Below are 25,385 nucleotides of genomic sequence, written 5' to 3' on the forward strand. Positions count from 1 at the left end.
GCTGTCCCAGCTGATCCCAACTCCTCTCCTAACTCCTTGTCCTCTCCTAACTCCTTGTTTATCTCCACTGTGCTCAGCAGTAACAAAACCATCCCTGTTATCAACACTGTTTCCAGCACAAATCGAAAGCATAGCCCATACTAGCTACTGTGAAGAAAATTATATCTATCCTAGATGAAACCAACACATGTATATATATATATGTATATTATTCTATTATTTGCATCACCCTTCATTGAAAAAAAAAAAAAGAGAAAAAGGTATACTGCTGCTGTATTAGTCCTTTGTATTCTGGCCTACCTGAATTCCTTCTCCTTGGAAACTGATTTCCAGATCTATAGTTGGTGCCAATGGCAAAGATATACTACAGTCACATTAATTCATCCCTGTGGGAATACCTTGCCTAATTGATATGAAAGGATGTCCTATTACTCTATCTGACTCACAACTGTAGTCAGATTCTGAACAACAAATTTACCAGAATTTTCATCCGTTCTATTTCCAGAGTATGAAATTACACATTTTGGAAGAAATATATATGAGGTCCAAAGTACATGAACATGCACTCTGTGTTTCAGAGTTTGTACCTTATTTCTCATGTTCAGTCTAAAGAGTCACTCAGTTCTTCCTGATGTTGTTTTGATCTTCCCCTATACAGAAAGTGAATCATTATTTTGTCTTACCTCTTAGCATCACAAACATATGTTTCTCTTTTCTGAACTGTGTTTTTTTTTTAAACTGGAAATATTGTTTCCAAAATTGACTCTTCAGAAGCTCCTCTAGGAGAACAGCAAGTTGCTGTTTGTCCCTGTGCCAGTTTTGTATTTATCTTTCTGTTCTCATATTTTCTTTTCCTTTAGCTTAAATTATTATTTTGCATGTTATACTGTATTGGTTGTTTTACTGTAGTCAAGATAAATGAGAACTATAGTGTTTCCTTATCTGGGAAATGCACTTTATTATCAAAAATATAAAATAAAACTGGCACAGATGTCTTTGGTAAACTCATGTCTCATTTAATTGAATTTTCCATTACTTCAGGGTTGTTCATTATCTTTCCTCGGTAATTTATTTTAAGTATCATACAGTATTGAAATGTGACTAATGGACTTTCTGTTCATGAATCACTACCAATCCATATCAATTTCTTAAATGCACGTGTTACCTTTTGCCTGCTTCTTAGCAATTCTAGGCAATAACTGTTTACAAAGATGGACTAAAAGATGACTGGTCAGTTTTCCACCAAACTTATCTGGTGAAATGCATTCCTAACTTTTTTCTGATCTCTTTACACTCGCCTGAGCCTTTTACTCCACACAAGGGAGTAGGAGTCAGCATTGATACTTGTGTTGTGGCACAACATCATTCTCTAAGAAGAACCGGATGGTGTTTTCTATTTTAACACATTAGGATGGACATATCTAGTCTGAAAGAAATACTAATATTTATTTACTTTTCCTTTATCTTTCAGAACAATGGGTCACTTGCTTGGTGCCAGAATCATAAACAGTGTTCAAAGGTAAGTCCTGTTTTTCCCCTCTCATTTAGGTTACCTAGCTGCTTTCAATCTCATCTATAGATTAAATGCTTCTCCTCTGAGCCTGTTCTCAGAAGTATCTGTTTATATTTTATTTTTAAACCTCAACTTATAATAAAATATTGAAAATTAAAACCAAGTGGTTTACTCTTTCAGGACAAAGGAATCATGTTTGAGGATACATGTCAAGCATAGTTAAACTCTAATTCTGTGTTTATAACAAAGTTTACACTGGCTAAAATCTGATGTATACTATGTGTTTTTTCAGGTTTTGTGGTCAGAAGAGAGTAAAACTGTCAATAACTTTAAAATCTTTCTTCAACAGCACCAAGCTATGTCAACATTCAACATTTCATTCAGTTTGGGTATTTAATTTTTAGCTGGACACTGAATTTCTTTCAAAACATTCTTGATACAAATCCCAGTGGCTCTACTGATGCCCTGTCCACTGTAATCCTGAAAGCCTAAAGGGTAGGTGAGATAATTGTCAGCTGATAAAAATCTCTCTATGGTACCTGGAGGGAAGCAGCAATGATTTGGGAGCTTTGGTGTGTCAGGTGGAATTACACATTTTGGTGCTGACTGTTCATATATATCATGGGAGTTGCATTCATTGCAAATTTTTCTGAAAATGCTCAAGGTAGTATTTTTGTCTAAACATCCTGAAAATGTATTTCTACAATAATTTAGGCCTTTTAACTTCAGTAATTATTCTTTATTCATGAAGATTGTACTGAAAATGGGATTAAATCTAAGTAGCATTGTTCTGTATTGTTTTAATAATGTAATCTTTGTAAATGCAGATGCTAACCCTTGATTTTAACACATGACAATTTCTTCTATACATTTAAAGAGTGAAATCACTGATTCACTGCTCTAGCTTCTCTTGACATAAGTGGAATTGGAAATGGGACAATGTGGTATTGACTGTTCCATTGCGGGTAAATAAAACAAAGTTGATTGCTTTTGTCGGCACGAAAATCCAGGGTATAACAATGTCAGTATAAGAAAAGAAGGGAACATTTCCTATTAGCTCTGCCTCACTGCTAAGGGTTGCACTTCTGCAATGAAATCTCATCATTCTTAGAAACGCCAAACGGAGGTGCAGAGAATGTGTTTCATGATAACCGAATTGCCTTTGAAGCAAAGCATGAGGGCCTCATACCACAGTATCCTGGTATAATTTTTATTTAGCTACGAAAGCTATTGTGGTAAATAATTGGAAAGGTTATTCAGTGGTTTGTGTCTGCCCAACAAAGATGGAATTATACAAGAAAACTAGTCCAACTTTTAAGGCAGGGCAGGATTTATAGGAGTATCTCTCAGAGTTGCTCACAAGTTTATGCAATCCACAGAAGGTGTATATAAGCTGTTATGGATTTAAAGTTTACCTTAAGATTTTATTAGTCTCTTGAAATCAGTGTAAGAAGGCTACAAATTAATATTTTATTGTATTACAAAACACAGTGATACCTTAAGTTTTAAATTACTTAACATATACTTTACAGTCATGTTGCCTTATGTTTTTCGTTCTTTTTTAGGAAGGTAATATATTTTTCTTGGAAAGCAGCTTTGCCATATTTAGCAAATAACTAAATATAAACTTGGTCAAATTGTCAGCAGAGCTGAACAGAAGCAGAATGTTGTCTTTTCAGGATGGCTTTGGTTTTCTGTGTTTTGTAATGTGAAGTCAATTGTATTTTCTAACTGTATTTTCTAACTGAAACTTTCAAAGTGATGCAGGGAGTTAACCTTTTAAAAAAGCAAAATCCTTTCACTGCATCTCAGCACCTCAGTGGATGAGGTTTGTATGAGTATGGCAGGTAGTGGAGGATCCTGTAAGGAATGGTGTGATACTTGACCTTATACTAACACGGAAGGCCTTGTTGGAGATGTAAAGTCTGGGGACAACCTTGCCTGCAGTGACCATGAGATTGTGGAATTCAGCATTGGGCAAGAAGGAAGCAGGGCAGCAAGTAAGATTGCAACCATGGATTTAAGGAGAGCTAACTTTAGCCACTTTATTGGTCTTCTTCGAAGAATCCTGTGGGAACAGGTCCTACAGGGAAGAGGTGTCAAGGAGAGCTGGTTAATATTAAAGGCTCAAGAATGATGCATCCTGATGAGCAAAAATTCAGACTAAGTGGGCAAGAGACCTGTGTGGATGAATAAAGAACTCATGTCATTACGCAAGCATAAGCAGGAAATATACAGGAGATGAAAGCGGGATCCTGAGCAATGTGCTCTAGGGTGACTCTGCATGAGCAGGGAGGTTGTACCAAATGACCCACTGTGGTCCCTTCCAACCTTAACCTTCTGTGGTATCTCAGATGACATTTTTTTTAAAGGATTCTCCCAGTATCCACCTTTATTTTGTGGTTGTGCTGTTTAGCGACAGAACTTTTTGAGGTGATTTGTGGTAAACTGCGAATGACAGCAGGTATCCATCTACTTTGTTAGTGGGGAGACTGTAGGAAGCACAGAAGTATCTTTTGTTTACACACATATTTGCGTCTGATACTCAATGGAGAAGTTTTACTTGGAAGTTGCATCAACGTATTATACAGTGGCTGATACAACAATAAAAGATGTAGGTAATTTAGTAACTTTTCTATTATTTTAGTCTTTCATAGAACAGTTTATAAGATGAAAAAGGTACATTGTGGTCCATCTTCTTACTTGTAACGTAACTAATCTCAATTTTATTTTAGAAGCTTTTATTTAATTCCAAGGACAGATGGTAGCCTGTAAATGTAGAAGTTCTGAATGGGAAATGGAGCTATGGAGAAAAAAAAAAAAGATAAAGCATCCAATACAAGGCTTTTGCATGTGTTTTCTCCTCAATGAGCCTTTGATGTCTGTTTTGATTTCATTTTACCTAGACCTGATCTGAGAAAAAAACCAAGTTCTAGAGTCTCTGCCCATTATTCTCGGAGAGTAAGATCAGTCTGACATAAAATTCTGTACAAATTTTGTGGCTACTCTTTTGTACGTAGAATGATTGGGAAAAATATTTTAATACTAGCATAGAGTGAAAATTATTTTTTTTCCTTTTGGAAGTCTGTGGTCTGTAGTTGAAGATAGCTCCCGATAAAGTATTGTTCTAGTTTGTTTGGTCAGTGAAGTACCTCTAAAGCTAATTTCAGCTATTATACCATTGTCCTCTAATACAGGTGTAGACAACAAATGCTTAGTTGAAGATGAACATTTTTGAGAATGGCTAATTTGTCAAAGTGGTGCAAATCTAATGAACTAAAGTGGTTTTAGCTTGCACAGGAACACTCGTAGATCGCTACCTACATCCCAAACAGCTATTTATATTAGTTATATTAATGGAGCAAGTCACAAAAACATGACTGTGAGCAGCAAAGTATGCACCAGTGATTTTACATATAATTTAATTGAATGAGATCTCTCCAGAGGTCTGTTTTGCAAGATAAAACACGAGAGCTCTTGAATGCTTACCCTGTTTGACATAAATGTGTGTAATTTCAATATGTTAAAATCCTCTTATAATTGGGGCAACTATAGGATCAGTAAATAAATTGCCATTTTTGGTTGCAGTAGTTACTAATTCACTGCCATCATGCACTCCTACTTGTCTGCTGGCACCGTGTTGAAACAGACTGAGGGCTTTCTTTCTTGGATTCTTGTCAATTGCCTGGTTGGCTTCCACTGTGAACATGAGTATTGAGGGAAAATTGGCGCTGTAGTTGATGATGTTTGTGAAATTCCTTGGAAATAGATTTAAAACGCAAATTTCTTTGTCCAGCTTCATTCACAGTTTTGTTTGAGCTTATGCTTCTTGAGTTGTAGATGATTCCCTTCTAAGGGGACAGAGGGTCCAATATGCTGACTGGACCCAACCCGTAGGAAGGTCTGCTGTCTCCCTGTGACCTGGGTAAGGATACCACCAGAAAACTTCCTAGCCTGTTGCAACCCTGAGACTACTGCCTGTTAATGATCTTCCATGTAGGGAACAATGAAGGGACAGCATGCAGTTGAGGATGATCAAAATGGACTTCATGGCCTTGGGATGTTTGGTAAGGGAATTTGGGACACAAGTTATATTCTCCTCCACAGTTCTAGTTAAAGGCAGCAACATTGGAAGAAACAGGCTGAGTCTACTAATAGATGTCTCTGTGGCTGATGTCACTGCCAAAATTTTGGGGTTTTTGACAACTGATTTATCATCTACTGAATGCTTCACCCACCAAATCCATATCTATCCAATTCAGAGAGAAGGTTTTTTGGGGAGACTCTGTAAAAGGCCCAGTAAAGCTGTTCTGTGTGTCATGAATCACCTCCCTATCCTTCACGTGCCTTAGAATAGCTTCTAGGAGGATTTGTTCCATAATTTTCCAGGCACAGAGATGAGGCTGACAGGTTGGTAGCTCTCAGGGTCCTCCTTTCTACCTTTTTAAAAAATGGATGCAATGTTTCCCTTTTTCCGGTCACCTGGGACTTCATCTGTCTTCTATGACTTTTCAAATATCATGGCAACTATGTCAGCCAATTCCCTCTGAACTCTGGGATACTTCTCATCAGGTCCCATAGACCTATGCGTGTTCAGGTTCCTGATCTTTACTTACAGTTGGAGGGGCTTTGCTTTCCCAGTCCCTCTCTTGCAGTCTGTTCGCTCGAGGTGTGGGAAGAGTGGTTGCCATTGAAGACTGAGGAAAAAAAGTTGTTGAATACCTTGGCCCTCTCCCTATTGGGCTATGTCCCTACTTCCACTGCCTGTGCATTTCCTTTTTACCCTTTAGTTTGATGAAGAGGTCTCCACTCATCTATGCTGGTCTCTTGCCTTCTTTTCTTGATTTCTTACACCTGGTGATCTAGCACTCTTGTACTTTATGGAACATGTTCTTGAAGATCTGCCAGCTCTGTTCTGCTCCCTTCAGAGCAGCTTCCCAGTAGGTCCTGTTGACTAACTTTTGGAAGAGCTAGAATTTTACTTTTCAAAAATTTAGGGTCCTGATTCACTCTTCACCTGACCCATATCCCTCAGGACTACAAACTTCATGATGATTGCATCCCAGGCTGCCTCCAATCTTGACATCACCAATTAACTCACTTGAACTAAAGCATTATTATAACCCTTGCATTTGTTGATCAATCTCTTACTAACAGCTCTATGTCGATTTAAGTACTACATGCTATTTGAAATACTATCAGAATCTGGCCTAAGAAAATAGTGTGCAAGAATGACTCAAGTACTTCAAGGGTAAAAATGTTGCACCAGAGGTTTACTTGTTTTGTTCAATGGCAACAAATATGTTGTGTTTTGAATTTCTCTACTGTGTTAACCTTTGCTATTGGATTTAACTTTCAAGTCCTTACATAAGTCGTGTTTGTTTTGGGGGTTTTTTTGCCTCTCTTTAACTTACCCTCTGAAAAATCTTTATGTGGTATTTTGCCTCTTTCTCTCCACTAGTGTCACTATTCTGTGTGGCCATCTACCTGTTTCTTACAAATCTACCAAAGAATCAGTGAATTGTTTACATTGGAAGGAAACCACTTAGATCTTCTAATACAACCCTCCTACTCAAGTAGGGTCAGCTAGACCAGGTTGTCCAGAATCACATCCAGTTGGGTTTTGAGTATCTCCACGCATGAAAACCACAATCTCTCTGGACAACCTCTTTCAGTGTTTGACGGCCTGGCAGTAAGAGAGTTTCTATTTCCTGTTTTTTAATTTGTACCTGTTGCCCCTCGTTTAGTCCATGGGCATGCCTGAGAAGAGCCTAATTCACTCTTCTTCATTGCATCCCAATGGGTATTTATAAACATGGGTAAGATCCCTCTGAACCTTCTCTCCAGGCTGAACAGTCCTAACTCTTCGAGCTTCTCTGTATATGGCAGATGCTCCAGCCCCTAAATGGTATTCTTGGCCTGGTGTTTTCTTCTTCTTTTCTACTTATGCTTTCTAAGCCCAAAATGACTCCTGCTGCCATTCGCAAAGCTCATGTCCTTAAAATCCCTCTGCCCTTTGTTGTCTTATTAGCAGCGATTCATGCTAAACTGTTTGTAAATGCACAGCATTTGCTGTTCCGGCTCCGTTTTTCCAGTTTGTTTTTGCAGTGTGAGCTCCATATTACAAGGCCATTCAAGTACTTGGAAGTGCTGAGCCCATAACAGGTGCTTCACTCTAAAAACAACAGTAGGAGTCAATTGCTACTGAGAGTAACATGAAATGACAAATTGTCCTGCGTTGATGCTGGCTTAGTGAAAAATGTATTTTAGCCCTAAGCGGAGGGGGTTGGTGGTGGTGGTGGTGCAATGACTGGGAAGGGCATTTCAAGAGTTTGTGAAGTAGAGATAATTATTTTTTTTTAATTTATTTTACAGCTCCTTACACAGAGTTTTCTTTTTGTAGGCAACTGAAAGTCAAGAGTCCAGCAGGCATAATTTAGAGCTGCATGTGCAGTGGCATTTACAAGGATTGGCGATAAATGGGGATCATCATAATGCACTGTGAATTGCAATACAAATTTCTTGTTCCCAGTAGCCAAGGTAGCGGTCCCTGATTGATTGATTCTGTGGGAAGGCTGAAAGGCTAGTTTTTGAAATTTTGGAACTGAAAGAAATACGTGAAAATAAAGATAAATAAGTTTACAAATGCTGCAGCCAAATAAACATACTGTTTGACTATTTCAAAAAGAAAACTAATTTCTTTATAGAATGTACACTCCTGAATTCTGTATGTGAGCAATTGTTTCAGGCTTCAAGCTGAGCTCTTTCCCAAGATAGTGCAGGTGAAAAAATGAGCTAATGGTTTAAACAATTAGAGTTTTGATGCAGCCTTCCATCTGTCAAAGCCCACTGAAATGAAAACTCACAGTTTTAATTTGTGCCTCCAGCATCTAACTCAGTCAAATGGTGTCAGCGATTTGCCCTGCCCACAGTGCTGTCATTCTTATGTTAAGCATTCTGTGCACACACGCTGGGAGACTTCTATCAAACGTATTAGTGTGCATTTGAGAGATCATTAGCCTGAAGTAGCTGGAACATTCCAGGTTTCTTAGCCGGGAAGCTCACATCGCTGCTGGAAAGTATGTTGAACCACTGTTATTTAAACAATAAAGCTACAGCAGGATAAGGATAGCTTTGTAAAATTTAGTAGGAATAGTGGTATCATGATTGAAGTGGCACCCATGAGAGGGCAAGATAATGAATGTTTTGATTTTTGGGTAAAAAACCAGAATGAATTAAAATTTCTTTCTCGATCTGCCAGACAGATCGAGATTTCTTTCATGTAGTAAAAGATAAGGTAAAAGCATTTAATAGAATCAGAGTTCATGAGACTTGATCAGATTATTGGTCTGCTAAATAGATGAAAATAATCCTGATCATATAAGAAATAAGAAGACAGAATTCTTATAGATTATTTGATTTTGTTATTATATTCATCTATGAAAAGGTTAAGGGGGCTGAGATAACCATAGTGGTTATATGATTAGAGCTGAACTAGCTAAGAAATAGATGAACTGAAGTTTTTGGGTATTTGTGTTTGGGGAAATAGAAGAAAGAGCTTTGTGATTCAGTGTTTGTGTTGGTACAAAAGCATTAGTGTATAAATGTGCTGTGATGACAGGAATCCCTCTGTTCTCTAAAGGCCTTGAGAACTGACAAATAAACAGCTAAAATCCAAACATTGTGTACAGTACTTTGTAATACACTGATGTATTGTTATCTGTTTGTAAATATCAAGTATTTGGTTTTTTGGGTATTGAAAACACAGTTATGTTTGAACATGGGACACTGAAATAAGTGAAAATTAAGTAAGTTCATATTCCTGAAAGTTGCTATGTTGGATCACATCAGTCATCCTTCCAGTCTCATACTTGTCTTACCAGCTGGATTCTCCAGAGGTAAGTAAACCTTCAGGTCTGGAATAACTGCTAGATAACTACTAGAAAAAAACTTATGTAAACCCTATTACTTACTTTGTGTGACACTGAAACATAAAGGGTATGTCCTTTTCAAGACACTAGTTCTGGTTTCTCAGTTCTTGCTGCTTACTGTTTTGTTCAGCTTAAATGTTTTTGCCTTAGCAGAACAGGCGTCAGGGCTGGAAAGTGTTGTGCTTGGCCTTCTCTCTGAATGATGCTGCTGACAAAATTCTGTCTCTTGTAGAAATAATTAGAATCCAAATAATTTCCTTTTTCTCTTATTAAAAGATCATTACCACTGTTAAAACTCTTATGATAGGCAGGGAGGAAAGGATCATATTGGTTGTCTGTCTCTGTACCCCAGGTTTTTGTTAATGCAGAATTCTACTGAGGTTCTCATTGATCCTCACTGTGGATTTACAGAAAAGGTTGTCTCTTTTGAAGCTTGCTGTTTTGGCCAGTTGTATCTGGTCCACTTTTTAAGGAGGTAATCAAGTCTGATCACTGTGCTGTTTGAAATTTGACCTCCTGAATACTGAGCAGACTAAGCCAATGCTGAGCATAACTAGCCGAAGATTAAGTAACCCTCTTTGACAGAGAAAGGATGCAAAATTGTCATTAATGACTGAATTGTGCCAACACTGGCTTTGAGGATAATGGCATAGCAGTCTCAACTCCAGTCTCAGAAATGCAAATGCTGGCTTTAGACCTTAAGTCTGCATACTCTACACTATTTACAGACATACACTACAGCTATAGGGAGAAACACGTGCGTGGGCGTGCACTCATACACACACACACACACACACATACCCAACAGATATTTATTGAAGCTGGCATGCCGAAGCACTAAATGCTTCTTTAACTTAGCTTTATCTGCTTCAGTGAACACTCTTCAAAATCCAAGGATATTCAGACTGCGGAACCCTTTATTTAGAGGTATTTAAACACAAACATAATCCCTTCCTAGAAACTTTTGAAATACAATGGAGCTATGCAGCCTAATCAAGTGTGAATTTTTGTCATCTAGAAAGCAGTTGATTAAGTAACATCTAGTAGAAGGACAATCATCATTGGAGCAACACTAGTCAGACAGTAAAGACAAACGGTGCAACTGAGATGAAGGAAAATTAGCAGTAAATATGCTTGAAAATAAGCATCGAACTAGTCTTTCTAAATCCTTAGTTTTCCCAGGTCTCTCACCACTCAGTTTGCTCAAATCTTGTACATATTTTTTTCTCATCTTTCAATAACTTTGTACTCTATATGCAGAGGGAAATATATAACATGAAAATGTATTTGAAATTTTGATTTCCTAAATACAATATTAGTTCCCAAAGCTCAGCTGCATGAATTGCTGTTAGGAAATTTCAATAGCTCACATAAGTCAGAAAATGTGTACAAAACTTATAACTTTGCAGTTGAGATCAGAATCCTAATTTTATCTTATTAAAATACATTTAATTAACCTAATTAATTCTTAGTACAATACAGGCTGTAATAGTCTGTTTAAATGCATGGTCCTTTTCCACTCTTGTGGGAGACAACTGCAGAGTTAGATCAAATACAGCTCTAGTTAAGTGACAAAGACAAAATGTACTTGCATTGACCTTTAATGCAGTAATAAAATACATTCAGCCACTGTAAAGAGTTTTACTTGACTACACCAGAGCATTATTCAAAGCCCACTGAAGTAAAGAATACTGACTTTAAACAAGCTTTATACCCATCTGTAAGGCAAGATTGTGCTTTTTCAAGTGACCTACCTGGGAGTTTCTCCATTACTGTAATATTGAAGAAGATGTAAAAATGTGCTTAGGTAGATGAGGTTACTGTGCTGAGAGGAAGGCAACTGTCTTTGAGGCACACAGACAGGGATGTAAGCATCCTCTTCTCCACACACTCACTGAGCTGTAAGGAAAGCATTGAACTGGAAGTGAGAGCTATGACTGTTTTCCACTTTTGAGTGCCTGCAAAGAATTGGAAAGCTATCCGAGCACAGAAACGTGATCTATCCTAAAACAGAAATTCCAGGTTTTATTTTGTAACACTAATTTGGGATATTTAATCAGACATTAATGATTTAATTGCTGTTTAGCACTGACTGTATATTAGAATAACTCTCTATGCACAACAGACAAAAATGCTTCTGAAAGGGTGCAGTGTTAAAGAGCTAGTTTTGTGCTATGAATTTTAAGCAGATCTCCTCATTGAGTTTCCATAAAAAGTTCCGCTTAAAGTCAGTTTGGGGTATAGTCTCAGGTTAACAAGTCAAAAAGGTAACTGGTTTTGACATTTCTTCCATAATATTCACTAAACAATACGATTTACAAGCTTGCATTGTAACCTTAGTCTTATCAAATGTTTTTAGCTATTTCAGTGGCCTGAAGAGTGTAAGCACACAGAGTCAGCACAGAACTACACAGACAGAGATCCCAATACTGAGATAGTGACAGGAAAGTATTTGAACCTCTTTTCTGAAGTCAGTTCTGAAGTCACTGCAATGGGTCTAAAGGCTATTTCCTGCAGTGTATTTTAAAATTGGGTTGCATCCTCATTTTATACAAGTTAACAGTTACTTGGGGTGTAAAGTAAAAGGGGAAATCATAGCCATATTTCTTGAATGTTGACATATGTATTTGATATGTATGGGAAATGTAAAGACGTATTTTGAGTTCATGTTCAATCTGAGCAGTTGCCCATACAGGAACACCAGCAGGATCCACTACACTGAAATGAAATAAGACTATTATTTTAGAAATAACTATTCAGCCTTGTACTGTTTTGATGCTGGTGTATGTATGCATAAAAGGGATTTCTTGTTTCAGAAAGGTGTTTTCATCTTATGCATTTAGAAACTAAAGGATTGCCATAATTAAGTCTGTGAAGGTATTTTTTCCTTTGATGTGTGAACCAGGAGACTGAGTTATGAACAAAGATCTTTTTCCCCAGTATATCTAGTGTTCTACTTACTTTAAGTTGTAAAATCTGTGGGTCCCAACAAATGTCAGTTTGCAGCCTGTAACTTTGGATTATACAGATGGGTATGATTTTTTTTTCCTCACAGAGGTGATATTTATTGTATCCAAAATAAATGAAATTTCAATATCCACAATAAACCATGCTATGAAAAGAAAACCGAGTTACAGCACTTGGGATTTGAACTGCACCCTCCAAAGAAATTTTCCAGGGTTAGTAGTGCAGAGTCAAATTTTAAAGCAGTTTCATATTAGGAGTGAAATCTCTCCAGTTTTATGGTTTATGTAAAACATTAGTCTGTGTTGTTACTAACTGAATTTTGAACACCTTTGGGAAGGAAATAGACTTAATTTTGTTTTATGTAAATATGACCACCCTGTTAGCCCTAGTAAACAACAAATTATTGGTTAAACAGTAGTTACCACTATATAATTTTTTTCAATTTATGTCCACTTAAATCAGGCTTTATTATTACATGGCTTCTGATGTGTTGCTCTTCCTAATATTTGGAATTCTTTCAGTTTAGCCTGAGAATACAATATATAGCCCTGAACACATCTCTAGCCTGGTCCATGCAGCTTGTTCAAAGGAGAATTAACCAAGCTTGCTTCTGGGTGGCAGGAATGCTCCTGGGAGGTATGGACAGACACAGCAGGCAGAGCTCAGTCTGGCTGCAGTTGTTAATTTTTGTTTGGATCTGGACCATATTGTTGAGTGATATCTGAGGATATCTTTATTCACTTACCAGGTGGCAGGTCTAAAACTCCTAAAGGGCCATCAGCAAGGGAGGAATTGCAGTTTTTTGTGTGAGATTTTTGAAAGGTTAGGATTTACAGCTGTAAAGAAGAATTGAGACGAAGAGAGCTGATGCGTAACTACTTAAATCAATGAAGACATTACCAAACCTGTCTTTGCCACTTTAAGATCATTGGCTCAGCACCACTGGTGTCTGTGAGAAAGTCTTCAACATCTTTCCACTGGAGATCTGTTCTGCTCATATATTATTTAGTGTTCTATTTTCCTACCAGTATTTATCATTGAAGGTATCTGCATGACAGTTCAGCTGTTCCTGCTGCACAGTTTCCTCATCCAAAGTCATGTTTCATTTTGTGTCATACACAGCTCCTACAATAGTTATAACCCACATTTTTGGTGGGGTCATGGTACAGAAAATAATCCCCTTTTAATTGCTTATTTTCTTCAAAGATGAATTAAATATGTTTCATAACTGAATATTTTAAAATTAATCTATAGTTAAATAATACATTTGAATAACAAATTAGTGTTGAAAAAAAAAGAAGATATTTGGTTGGTAGCTTTGTTGCTTTATTTTTTTCCTTTTAATTTCAGCCCTCCCATTAGATAAACTGAAACCAGGAGAATTAAAATAATGTAGCTGTATTGTGGACATACATTTTTTTTGTTAAATTATAATAGTGGTGCAGAAAATTGCAACATGTACTTCATTCAAAGTAATATCCATCTGTAGGGGAAATCATCTGATTTTCATATTTTCTAGGTTTAATAAGGGTTTAAAATTATTGCAGATTGAGGAATTTAATTCCTTAAATGGCAAGTAAGTAGGTCATCATCTTCAGGGAAAGACTTATTTGTCCTCATTATTCCTGGGTCCAACATTATGCAAATTCACTTTATAATACACTTGAAAGTAGTTATTGTAAGGAAGTGGGTGTAACTATACGCGGTACTTTCAACATTTTTATTCTGAGAACATGAACAGCAAAATAGATTTGCAAACACTATTCATATACATGAATGTTTTTAATCATTAATACAGGAAGATTGAATTAATTAGAAATTAATCTTTTCTTCTCCCTTTTTACTGGTTCTGTGGTAGAAAGACTGTCAGATATAATACTGATTTAAAAGTGTTTGTGAATTGTATGGTGCACTTAATGGCTATTTAAACTTCTACTTTTGGCAGACTATATAAAAATGTTAAAAGACATTGGTGCTATTCTCTTAAAACAGTAAGGGCATGGCATGGTGGTGAAAGAGCAGTGAACAGGCAGCATAGTAGTGTAGGCAGATCACATACTTGCATCTTTGCTGACAAATGACAGGGACTGTTCCTGCCCTGCTAGCAGGAGATCCTAGTGGAGGCTTGTTGCACCTTTGCTATCTGCCTGTCACACCTTTCTCTTGTTAGAAAAATGAGCTGTGGTTTTATTGTCTAATTTTTATTTAAAAAATGAAGTTTTTCACCATGGAATAAAAGAGGAAAGAAGATGTTACATTGTAATAACGTATTTTTCCCCCCCAGAGTTGTCACAGTTTGCTGGGTAGGTTTGTGCAATTCAAACAGTTGTGTGTGTGGCAAGTGTGTTGTGTGTTTGTACAGAAACACACTTGATTGATCAGTTAGACCAGGGTGACATTTTAAGTGCATTACAGTTTGGTTTCTGTTTTTTTTTTCCCTCTGGAGAAATACTGAAATACCTCAGTACAGTTGTGCTTTTTATTGTAATTTTATCAAGCAGTGAGCTTAGGGAAAAGCTCTTGAGTATGTTTTATTATGCTGTCATGGAAAGCTAGCACATTTTTTCTTATTGCTAACATTTGTTGGGTGATGACAGGTTATCAAATAGTACAGAGCTATTTAACACCTTGGAAGAAGACAATAAAGAAACTTGTGACATTTTCTTAACAAGAAGCACAGTGTGTTTTGGGAGATCTGTCAGTGAGAAGACAGGCCTGTAAAGATGTCTGGCCTATTTTGACCTTTCTGCCCCTTTTTTGTATTCTGCTGTTTCAGATTTGCAAATGACTCCATGTTTGGTACTTGAAAGTAGACATCACATAACAAGGAAAGGATATGAATATGTTTCAGAAATGTTATATTGTGCAGTGGAAAAAATTGCAGAAAATGAATACACATTTTGTTCATGGCTCCAGAACATTATTAAAGGGATTAAAAATGTTTTCTGATTTAAATAAATTGTAAATGTAGTTATTTTGGGGTGGTCTGTCAAAGTGGTAGATGTTGCATCAAATCCAAGTACTACTGAAGCATGGTACTATATGCCTACAGTAATCTGAGCTCCTCCGTAATGATGTATGACACTCACTTTGCATGCTCTGTGCTATATTTTATCCAGCATTTGGATAGCATGATATTCTGACCTTGTCTGATTGGTGATCTCATTTTCCATGAATGTCGCAAGGATAGTAAACAAAGCCTAGAAGAATTGTCAAGCTGACAAGTTGTATTGTTCTGTATCTTTTCAAGACAAAGCTAAAGAAATTTATCCCTCTTGACACCTTTGTCTCTTGTATTAAGAGAGCTTTAACTAACTTCTCTTTAGTTCTATGATCTACCGTCTAAAGATGCCACATCTTATAAAGAGAACAGGTAGAAAGGCTTTTAAGGAGAGGCCTGAGGGACGTGGAATAAGTTAAGAAAAAACAGCAGCAGCTAAATCGTCTAAGGATTCCAAGATTGACAAGAGTGCATTATAAGAAGTGTATGAAACATTTAAATGACACTTCTGTATTAACACTTATAAATAACTATGAATTATACTAGTGTGTAAATACGTTGTACAAATATGTTGGGTAGGAAAATACTTTTTTGCATGAATCCCACAGACATTTACAGATGTCAGTGATTGCAGGAATGCTGAAATGGTTTTGTTTTATTGTGTTTTCCTTTCACCTTCCTCTCTCACTCCCTCAAGAAACCTATAAAACAGAAATGTTTCACTCTGTTCAAACCATATGGAGGTTTTGCATCTGGAAAATTCGAACCTAAATCTGTACATAACTTTCAGTTGAATATTGATATTTTTTCAATTGCGTTATTTAAATTCTATGTGTGAAAGATAAATTCTGGGGTCTAGAATTGCATCTCGATAATGTGGTTGTACTTTAATTGCTTAAACTAGCTTTTGTAACTATTTTTGCTTTTGACGGGAAGTTGACAGTACACATCTTCAGCAGGTATTTATAAACAATGAGAACTTCAAAAATGGAGGCAGTATATAGCTAAGTGGCAGTCTGAATGGGAAGTGGGATTACAGCTTACTTATACTGGGATTTGGATGTAAGGTCTCTAATTTATTTATAACAAAGTTAATCATCTTCTAGTTGAACAGTTAAATACTGAGGACATCGCTTTTTTGAGTTGTTTTACGCTTCAGCCAATTGACAGAAGATAAGCTTCTGTACCCATCCCTCCCAGCACTTTCAAAGTGCAGTGGAGCTTATTATAAATGAATGACTCATACATAGGGTGGAACAAATGCACCATTGGTAGCCTACAGAGATAATAACACTGACCTCCGGTCATTTTACAAGGGAACTCTCTCGTGTAGGTCGACTTCCCACTGCTTTAAACCCAACCTAAATAGACCATTCACGAGGAACTGGATTGACAGATTAGAGATTTATATGCACAAATGTAGGCATTAGCAGCATGGTCTCTGCACTTCAGGAGACGAGAAGTAGTTGAAAGATCTGAGCACTTAAAGCAGAGGGACACTTTTCTGTAAAGAAGTAGGTTTGTAAACTTCATTCAGACTTACTGAAGTATGTAGGGCAGTCATAAAAGTCCAACCTTGCAGTCTGTGTTTATGCAGGACTCTCAATAATATGAAATTATTTGGAAATAAGGGTTATGATAGCACTGCCGCTTCATATGGGATGTTGGAGTGGGTGAAAAGAAGACACAATTTTAAGTCCTAAGTCAAAATATGCTTAAAATGCATTTTTTGCCTTCTTCCCTTCAATACATATGTACACACAAAGTGAGTAAATGAAAATAGTTTTGTAAAAGTTTTGTAACAGTTTTGTAAAAGTTTAGCATTTGTCAAATGATACCCATTTTAGAAGGATCTTGAGATACTAAATTTAAACCTAAGAATCCAAAAGTAGTAATGTGTACTAGTTCAAATTTTTATACCACAAGGTATGATTTAAGTGCATCAGATATCTTCATCTTTCAACTGTGTTAGTGCTCTTGTAATACAATTTGTCAGTGTGTACTAGAAATATAACTTGTGCCTTTCTGCAGAAAGGGATGTGTTCTTCTGCCTGATTTCAACAAAAGGTTATATTCAAAGGAATGATTTTAAAGCAGATGACAAATTGCTGAAAAGACATTTTTATTGTACAACAGCATTCTCCAACAAAAAAAACAAGGGGGGGAAGGGGAGACAATACCCCCTCCCTCCACCCAGCTCCAACATTCCCTAACACTAATTTAAGGAAAAACACACGAAGAGGAAACCTTCAGTGGCTTTCTTTTTTTCTTTTCTTTTAAAGAATGAGAATCTTAACAGGTTCTTTCTTTTTTTCTGGCCCCTTCAGTAGAGAACATTATTAACATGCAATTGGATCTCTCAAAAAAGTTGGTTTTTAAAATGATTATTCCTGTTATATTTTATCTGTAGAATATATGGCAAGTGTGTCAGTGATACTTGATTTATAGAGACAGAAATAGTAAAAATATGTTGGAAATCTGTATGAAAGAAAATGGTGAAACTATAAATGGGAGTTTAAGTCCAAATGTAGATATACCAATCTGACCCCCTTAGTCAGCCTTTATGTGGAATATTAGAATTCTAAAATAGATCTTAAAATGTAAACTACTGTGATCTGTTTTCAAGATGTTAATTATCTGAATTTGTTTTAATACCATAGTTTTTTATGTTTACTGAAAGCAGTGAAACTTTTCCTATTTCTCTTACGAGCTTCGCTGCTTTAAACCTACACATTTCATACCTGAGAAAATAACTCTTGTTGATTGGTAATGCAGTATGTGTCTATCTATTTCTTTGAAAATAAATAATTTTTATTCTCACTGAAACAAATTGATGTTTGCAATGACATTGCATTATCTGGCTCAGGAGGCTTTTCTTGAGACCTGAATCCAGAGTTCTTTACTTGGTCATTCCTCCCACAGAACAAATCCAACAAAGCAAATTCCTGGGGCTTTCCTTACTTTGTATCCAGGCAAAATTTCAGTGAAACTCTGGACACTGCAGTCATATAAAATCTTCCTCCAGCAATAAGACCCTTTAAATTGAAGACTGTGCAACTGGGCTTCAAACTTGCAGTGATTTTCTTTTTGGAAGATGCAGGATACTGCTAGGATAACACACACATATTCATTCTTTGTGACTGGTTTATGATGGAGTTTTTTACTAAGTGTCAGGGTTTATACAGAATTCATATTTCAAGTCTGTTTGTCTTTTCCTATATCTAAGCTTTTTAAAAATAACATAAAGTAGAAACTGGTGTTTGGGAGAGATAGAACATTTTCATTTGTATTTCTGCTGTGTTATCTATTTAAATAAGCATCTACGTATGTAGAAATGCACAATTCTCAAATACGCTAATCTCTCTTCCTTTCTAATTTCCACTTGCTTAAATTCTATTTTTAATGGGTTTGTAAAATCTTTTGGTTCTTAAAATACATGAATTAGTCTTAACCTTTTCATGACTTTTGCTAGCATTTACAAGGATGTGCCTTTGATTCATTTTTGGTTTAGAGTATATGTTTTTATAAAGCATGGTCATTTAAGCTTATGCTTAAAATGACCATATTTGCTCTTGAATATAACCAGGCTTCTAAAGTAATGACAACCAATTAGGATAGTCTGAGAGACAACATTTTCTAGGCTACTATGTTTTTCAGATAAAAAATCCAATCCCCAAGGAAGTCAGTGTAATTTTCTCTGAAAGTGTGAGTGTGGTAAGGAACAGCACTGAAGTTTATTGAACTTGGAGTACCATCATTGTAGATAGTGTAATTCTGAAGCTAAACAGTGGTGCTCTACTTGGGATAATTCATGCTACTTCAGGATTTGCTTTCTTGTTGCAGAAATATTTACAGAGGATTATAGCCTGAGGACCTAGAACCTATAGAGTTTTTGCTATTTGCAAGAATATCTAGACAAAATGTCTATACATCTATAAATTGTATCTTACTGAAGGATAAAGTCTGTCTAAAATACTATGATGATACTAAACTTCATGTCACTATTTATAAAATAGATTAAATATCTCTTAGTGACTGATATATCTAGTTAGGCTGAAGTTACAAGACAAAACTTAGTAGTTGCCTAATATTTCTTTAGTTATCTTTTTGTTCACTACCTACTCTTACAATGCAGCGATTAGGTAGCTTGCTATGACAATATAATTTAATTTATCTCGAGTCTTGCTTCTGTTCTGGTAGTTATGGTGAAATAGATATTCTATGAAGGCTAGGCATATCTGTAATTTTAGTCACCTTTTTTAAATATAGTGTTGTATGCATTTGTTGCATAATTTTTATTTGCATGGGAAACATGAGACTTATTTCTTATGGAGCTTTTGTGCACATTGCTGTATAGGATCTTAATATAACCACAGAATGAGCCTGCTGCTGTAGTATGAAAGCATATGTAATAGCAACACCCTTTTCTCTATATATAGGTATTGAGCAGCTTGCTTTAGTGGACTCTGCTTTGAGCAGAGGGAGTTGGACTAGATGATCTCCAGAAGTCACTTCTAGCTTCAGCTATTCCATGATATAGATATAGGTATCATCCTGAAGTAATATACAACCTAAAAAATAGACCTTCTGATTGTATTTAGTTTGTGCTTATTCACACAACCCAGTTCTTACCAGCCAAACTAGGTGTCTTAAGATACAAAATTGAAAAGGAGAGATTTGAAACACAAAAGGAAGAGTAGGCAGATACTGTCTCATTATCCAACATAAAGTTGTCTATTTCCTTTGAAATGCAGATTTTGTTAAAAGAGGAAAAAGAAGAGAAGCAGCATTTAATTTGTATTCAGGTTGATGTGAAGTTTTTTAAAGGAACAGATAAAATACCTTGGAGGAGGGGTTTGTGCTAATTTTAGGCTTGTACAGGCTGTCTTTTGAGCTGCAAGAAAGTATCATTTCTTAATTTTTAGCAGTCTTCATCACTGAGGAGTATTGCAACTAGGGCTGACGGTTATTTGGTCATTTTATAATTGCAGCTGACTTTATTCATAAGGGGACACTGCTTGTACTTCTTGTGTAATTCACAGTTACAAGAGATATGCAGAGAAAATTATACATTATTCTAAACTGAGTTGTGTTATGATTATATTGTTATTACATAGAGTTAATTTAGGACACTAGCTGACCTGCTAAATAGTGCCTTGGTTTTTTGATATGCATTCACTCTTACTGCTTGTGAGAGGCTGCTCTAAGTGCTTGGACAAGAAATAAATCAACCTCTTTTTCTCCTCTCCTTTAAAGTTGTAATTTGCCTTCAACCTGTGCTCTTGTCATTCCTCAAGTTCGGCTGGTTGGTCTTTCTCACAGTGAGCATTCACTTACCAATGGTTCAGAGTTCACTTAGTGCAGTGCTAACTAGGTAAATTCTCTGGTTAGAAAAATACATATCTTTCCTTCAAGCTGGACTGCAGATTCTGTTTTGTTTACTACACTTTTTTTGGTTCTTATGGTACCACTGAAGAGGTTATTGTCCCTCAGGTGTTTGTAATTTCTTCCCTCTCTGCAGTATATCCCTGTGATTACTGCTTCTGTGCTATGCTAGTCCATTGAGCACGTCCTAACCTGTTTCAGTCAAAACAAGTTAATCTGGAAAAATGTACAGTTTTTGCTAAGCAGCCTAATTTTGACTGGAAAAAGTCAAAAGACCCACCTGCCTGAGGATATCTCAGGGTACAGTATTATCTTCTGCAGAGAGCACAACAGAAGACAGGGTGGGATATAGCGATCACCACAGCAAAATCTGAACGTGGTACTTAAGACTTGGGGGGTATCTGTGCTGTCACCCAGGGATAGAAAGTGTTTTTAAACGGTGAATTGCTTACAGGTGACTGTAATTCAGGTAGGAGTAAGATTCTTTTGATTTGCCTGTGGTTGAGAAACACATTCTTCTTGCTGATGTTCTTTAAGTCACCCTGGCAAGTTCTGTGCTCTCTGTGCTCTACAGCTTCCCCATCTCTATAAGGGAATGATATTTACCTCCCATGGACTTTTTTGAAAATGCATAGATATCGCTAGGTTTAATCAAATACATAGATATCACTAGTCCTGCTGTTCTACCGAAATATAATTCCATTATGTAAGTTTGACACTACATAGGTGGGTTTATATAAGAATTGAAATTTGTATTGAGAAGAAATCTGTAATAGTGTTTGAAATTAAAGTATTATTTGTATCCTGAAGCCATCTTTTTAGAATGAAGTATTTCAGTGAACGTAAGAAACTTTTACTGTCCAACATCTTTGTTTGGAGTCTGCAGGAGCTCAAGTCTGTTATGATTTTATGTAAATTAACAATGAGAGACAGGGAAGAAAGAAATATGGTTACACAGCACATGAACAGAATAGCAACCAAGGGCAACTCTGGTGGAAGGGAGGCTTGCTTTCTTGTAAAATGTTAGTCCTGATTTTCTGTTGCCTTTTTTTTTTTTACCAACTAAGTTTAAGAGAGGGAAGTTATTTCTGAGTTACACATGCAGGCATTTAGGGTGTCTAGTCACTAATGTCTGCTTGGATAATATTCTAATAAATATTCTATAATAATTTTTCTTGTCATCTGATCTCAGTACAACAAAGAAAGACTAGCAAATAACACAATGATGAAAAAGACTCATTATATTCTCTATCAAGGAAATCATGAACACTTTTCACAGTTTTGTCTAGTTATAACTATGTGCATACATTTTTTTTTGTGCTAAGTAGGAAAAGGATTATACCATATTAGTATAAATGGCTTTGCCAAAGTGGAAGCTTTACTGGAATATTTATGAACTAATCAGTGTGTCATATGTTCCTTTTGGCTAGATTTACATTTTGGAATAATTCTGGTCTTTTTTCACTTCTTTTGGATGATAACTGACACCATGATAAACTGATAGGTGTGAAATAATTCTGCCATACTTTGTCTCTCTATTTCCAGCATTACAGCTAAATAGATAAAAGAGATTGAGTCTTCTTACATATCAGTAACTACTCTAATAGATTCTTTTAAATTAAGGTCCTCTTAATAATGGTTGATGAGATAATTTTAATTTAAAATATATACTGGTCTGTCGCAAACATTTACTGTGTTGATTGTAGTAAACTCCTACATGGCTGGCAATAGCGAGTGAACTTTTAGCAGTTTATGAGTGTAATTTCTTGTGATAACAGTTGGCATAATGGATCAGAAAATGGTGAGTAAATAGGTGGCATACATAATATTTTTCCCACTTCTTATAGCTCTGTTTAACTCCTTGCTATCTCAACAGAAACAGTCACATGCTACTGTGTGAACCATCTGTCTTTTTAGTGATGGTGGTTGAAGTTTGGTGACAGAGATGTGAAAGGTTATGAAAATATAATGTTTATTTCCTATATTTTGACCCAGAATATAGAAGATATAATACTGTGGTTCATAGGAAATCAAATGCTTTACCTTTCCCTCTCTGTGAAACTAAAACTTTTACACTGTTTTATGTCGCTCTTCTGTATTTTTTTAGCTTCAGTAAAAAACTGACTTTCATTTTTGTATTTAAATCATATGTAAGAGAGAATGGAGGAACAAAGTGAGTCTGAGACAGATTTAAGTACTAGTTCTGACTGAATAATTTCATACTGAAGCATCCTGTATATCAGCTGTGTGGGAAACAATCACAGCTAACTTTTTTGTGTATGCAAGGTGTTGGGATGAAGGAAGCATTTGGATAAACCCATAATGATTATACTTCTAATTTTATTTGAAAGAAATACAGGTCTGGCTGGATATTCTTTAAGCTGCCATTTGTTCTAATCTGTTTTACAATTATGATGAGGAAAAAATTTCCATCAGAAGCCATCTGTAGCAGCTCTTTTGCTTTTGGGGTTAGCTTAGAAGGATGGTTACATAATGAAATAATCTACAAAGTTGTCTGCCAAGTCTTTGATCTGTGGATCTTGCTTTCTCCTAGATGGCATGTCTCCTAAATCATGACAATATGCAAAACATATTGTATGACTCTGAAAATAAGAAGTGAAATTGGTATGTTGTTGTTTCAGTCTCATAGAATTTTTACTAAAATTGACTTAAAAAATTCTTTACATGATTATCCATGTTTTTTCACTCAACAGACAGAATTAATGCGACAGTAGTTGCCTGCCTAAAAAAAGTGTGCAAGATCACATACAAATATGGAATAAAAATACAAATAAGCTTATGTGCCTCCTGATGTACAAAAAATGCTATAACTGTAACAAAGTGTAGTCATAGCTTTGAGCTTTCAGGGAGAAGATCTTGCTGTGTCCTAAATCCCCAGCAGACTATTAATCATCTCGTGGCTGAGATATTACTCAAATCTGTTTCAATGTGATTGGGAACTTATTTGGAACACTTCTACTCTTCCGAGCAAAATATTTTATCTGGGAACGGCACAGTCTTCTGGAGTTTTGTTCCCCATGTTGAGCCAATGCTCTTCTCTAAGAATACAGAATCTCTTTGTAGACATAGCTAGGCATGTCTATCTAGGCCTACATTTCCTTCTTGCAGAATAGTTCTGTTGCCTGGTAATGTTGGATTCCCTGCACACCTTAAATCTTGTTAGAAAGCTCTTCCAAATTTTGTTAGAAAGCCAGATAGAGCTGCAGAAGCTGATGGGTGAGCAGGCATGTTGGGTGGGGGCATCAAGCTAGAGGGGCAGGCTTGAGGGGAAGGGGAGGGAGAGTGGACTTAAGGTGAAGACCAAAATGGTGGGCATCTCTTCTGCCACAGCAGACTTGACGGGTCTACTGTTTTGCTCTTCTGTTTTTCTTCTTCAGTGCAAATAAAGGGAAGACATATATTGCCCAAATCATGAACAGACTTCATAGTGGAAATAACATTTTAAATTCTTTGAGTATTTCAGAAGTTTCTTTAACACTTTTATAGAAGAGTAGTGCAGCGCAGAAAAAATAATACCACATATTGCTTCCATCATATTATGTCTACATATTTTAGACTTTCAAAGACAACCGAACAGGGGAAAATATAAACTGTTTCGTATGTGCTTTTCTATTTTTGTAATAGGAAAGTACTGTTCAGTTTTTAAAAATCTCATTACTTATGTACCATAAATCCTCATAAAAATATAATTGAGTGTAATTTATGCGCATTCAGTACTACAAGTTACGCAGAGCTTAACTATATAATTAATATATCAACTTGATTTTTTTCTGCATCTGTTGTTGGAATAAACATATTGCAGAAGCTGTACTTATAATCTGTACATATGTACAGACAAACATTTTGAAGAGGAGGCTGGTGTGTTTCAAATTTACATAAAAGGTTATTTTTCTCAACATCTTTTCCTGTTTGTAAAACCATAATGACATTGCATCATTTGGAGTCAAAGTAAAGAACTGTGGTAAATATAGATTAAGATTTCATCAGATATTATCAATAAACCTACTCTAAGTTGAATGTCTGGGAATAATTCCAAATTTTAAAAAATCATGCAGCCATTTTATAATATTTCACTGAAAAATAACAGGAAACAAAAAACGTAAACTCAAGTTTTCAACAGGTCTTGGAATTTTTAAGTGCCAAACATGTTTTGCATGCTCAGAATCTATTGACCAAAATCCCTTTTGAATTACAAATTATTTTCAACTTGAAAGCCTGTTGTTAGGGAAATGCAGGCTGTGAATGCTAATTTGGATCTACTTTAGCAATTAAGAATTGTAGTTTGAGCTGGACACATTTTCCGTGAACAGTTCTTTATTATAAATGTGTGAATGCAACACCTATAAGCTGTGCTAATGAAGTTACTATCAAGTTTAATAGGCAACATTAGTAATTAAAAACAATATTTTTGAAACTGGTAAAAAGCTTTGTACAGCTGCAAAGTTGTAGAAATTTGTGTCTTTTGTACTGTTAAAAAGCTTTGCTTTTAAATCCTCTGCAAGAATTGAAAGTGATAGACAAGAACTTTGAGGACAGATTAATAAAATCACTTCATAGAAATTGTTAC

General features: G+C 36.0%; 1 protein-coding gene across 2 annotated transcripts in view; it reads left to right on the forward strand.

The window, feature by feature from the left end:
• The window catches only part of ANOS1 (anosmin 1), a 133,173-nt gene that overhangs the window by 24,833 nt on the left and 82,955 nt on the right, over positions 1–25,385 (forward strand). For both annotated transcript variants that reach the window (XM_051794936.1, XM_051794935.1), the window contains exon 2: positions 1,472–1,519. In XM_051794936.1, the coding sequence (XP_051650896.1) occupies positions 1,472–1,519 (48 nt within the window). The remainder of the gene's footprint in view (positions 1–1,471; positions 1,520–25,385) is intronic.

This window comes from Manacus candei, unplaced genomic scaffold, assembly GCF_025592945.1.
Source record: "Manacus candei isolate 608988 ecotype Guabito, Panama unplaced genomic scaffold, ASM2559294v1 h1tg000041l, whole genome shotgun sequence".
In the NCBI taxonomy this organism is placed as follows: domain Eukaryota; kingdom Metazoa; phylum Chordata; class Aves; order Passeriformes; family Pipridae; genus Manacus; species Manacus candei.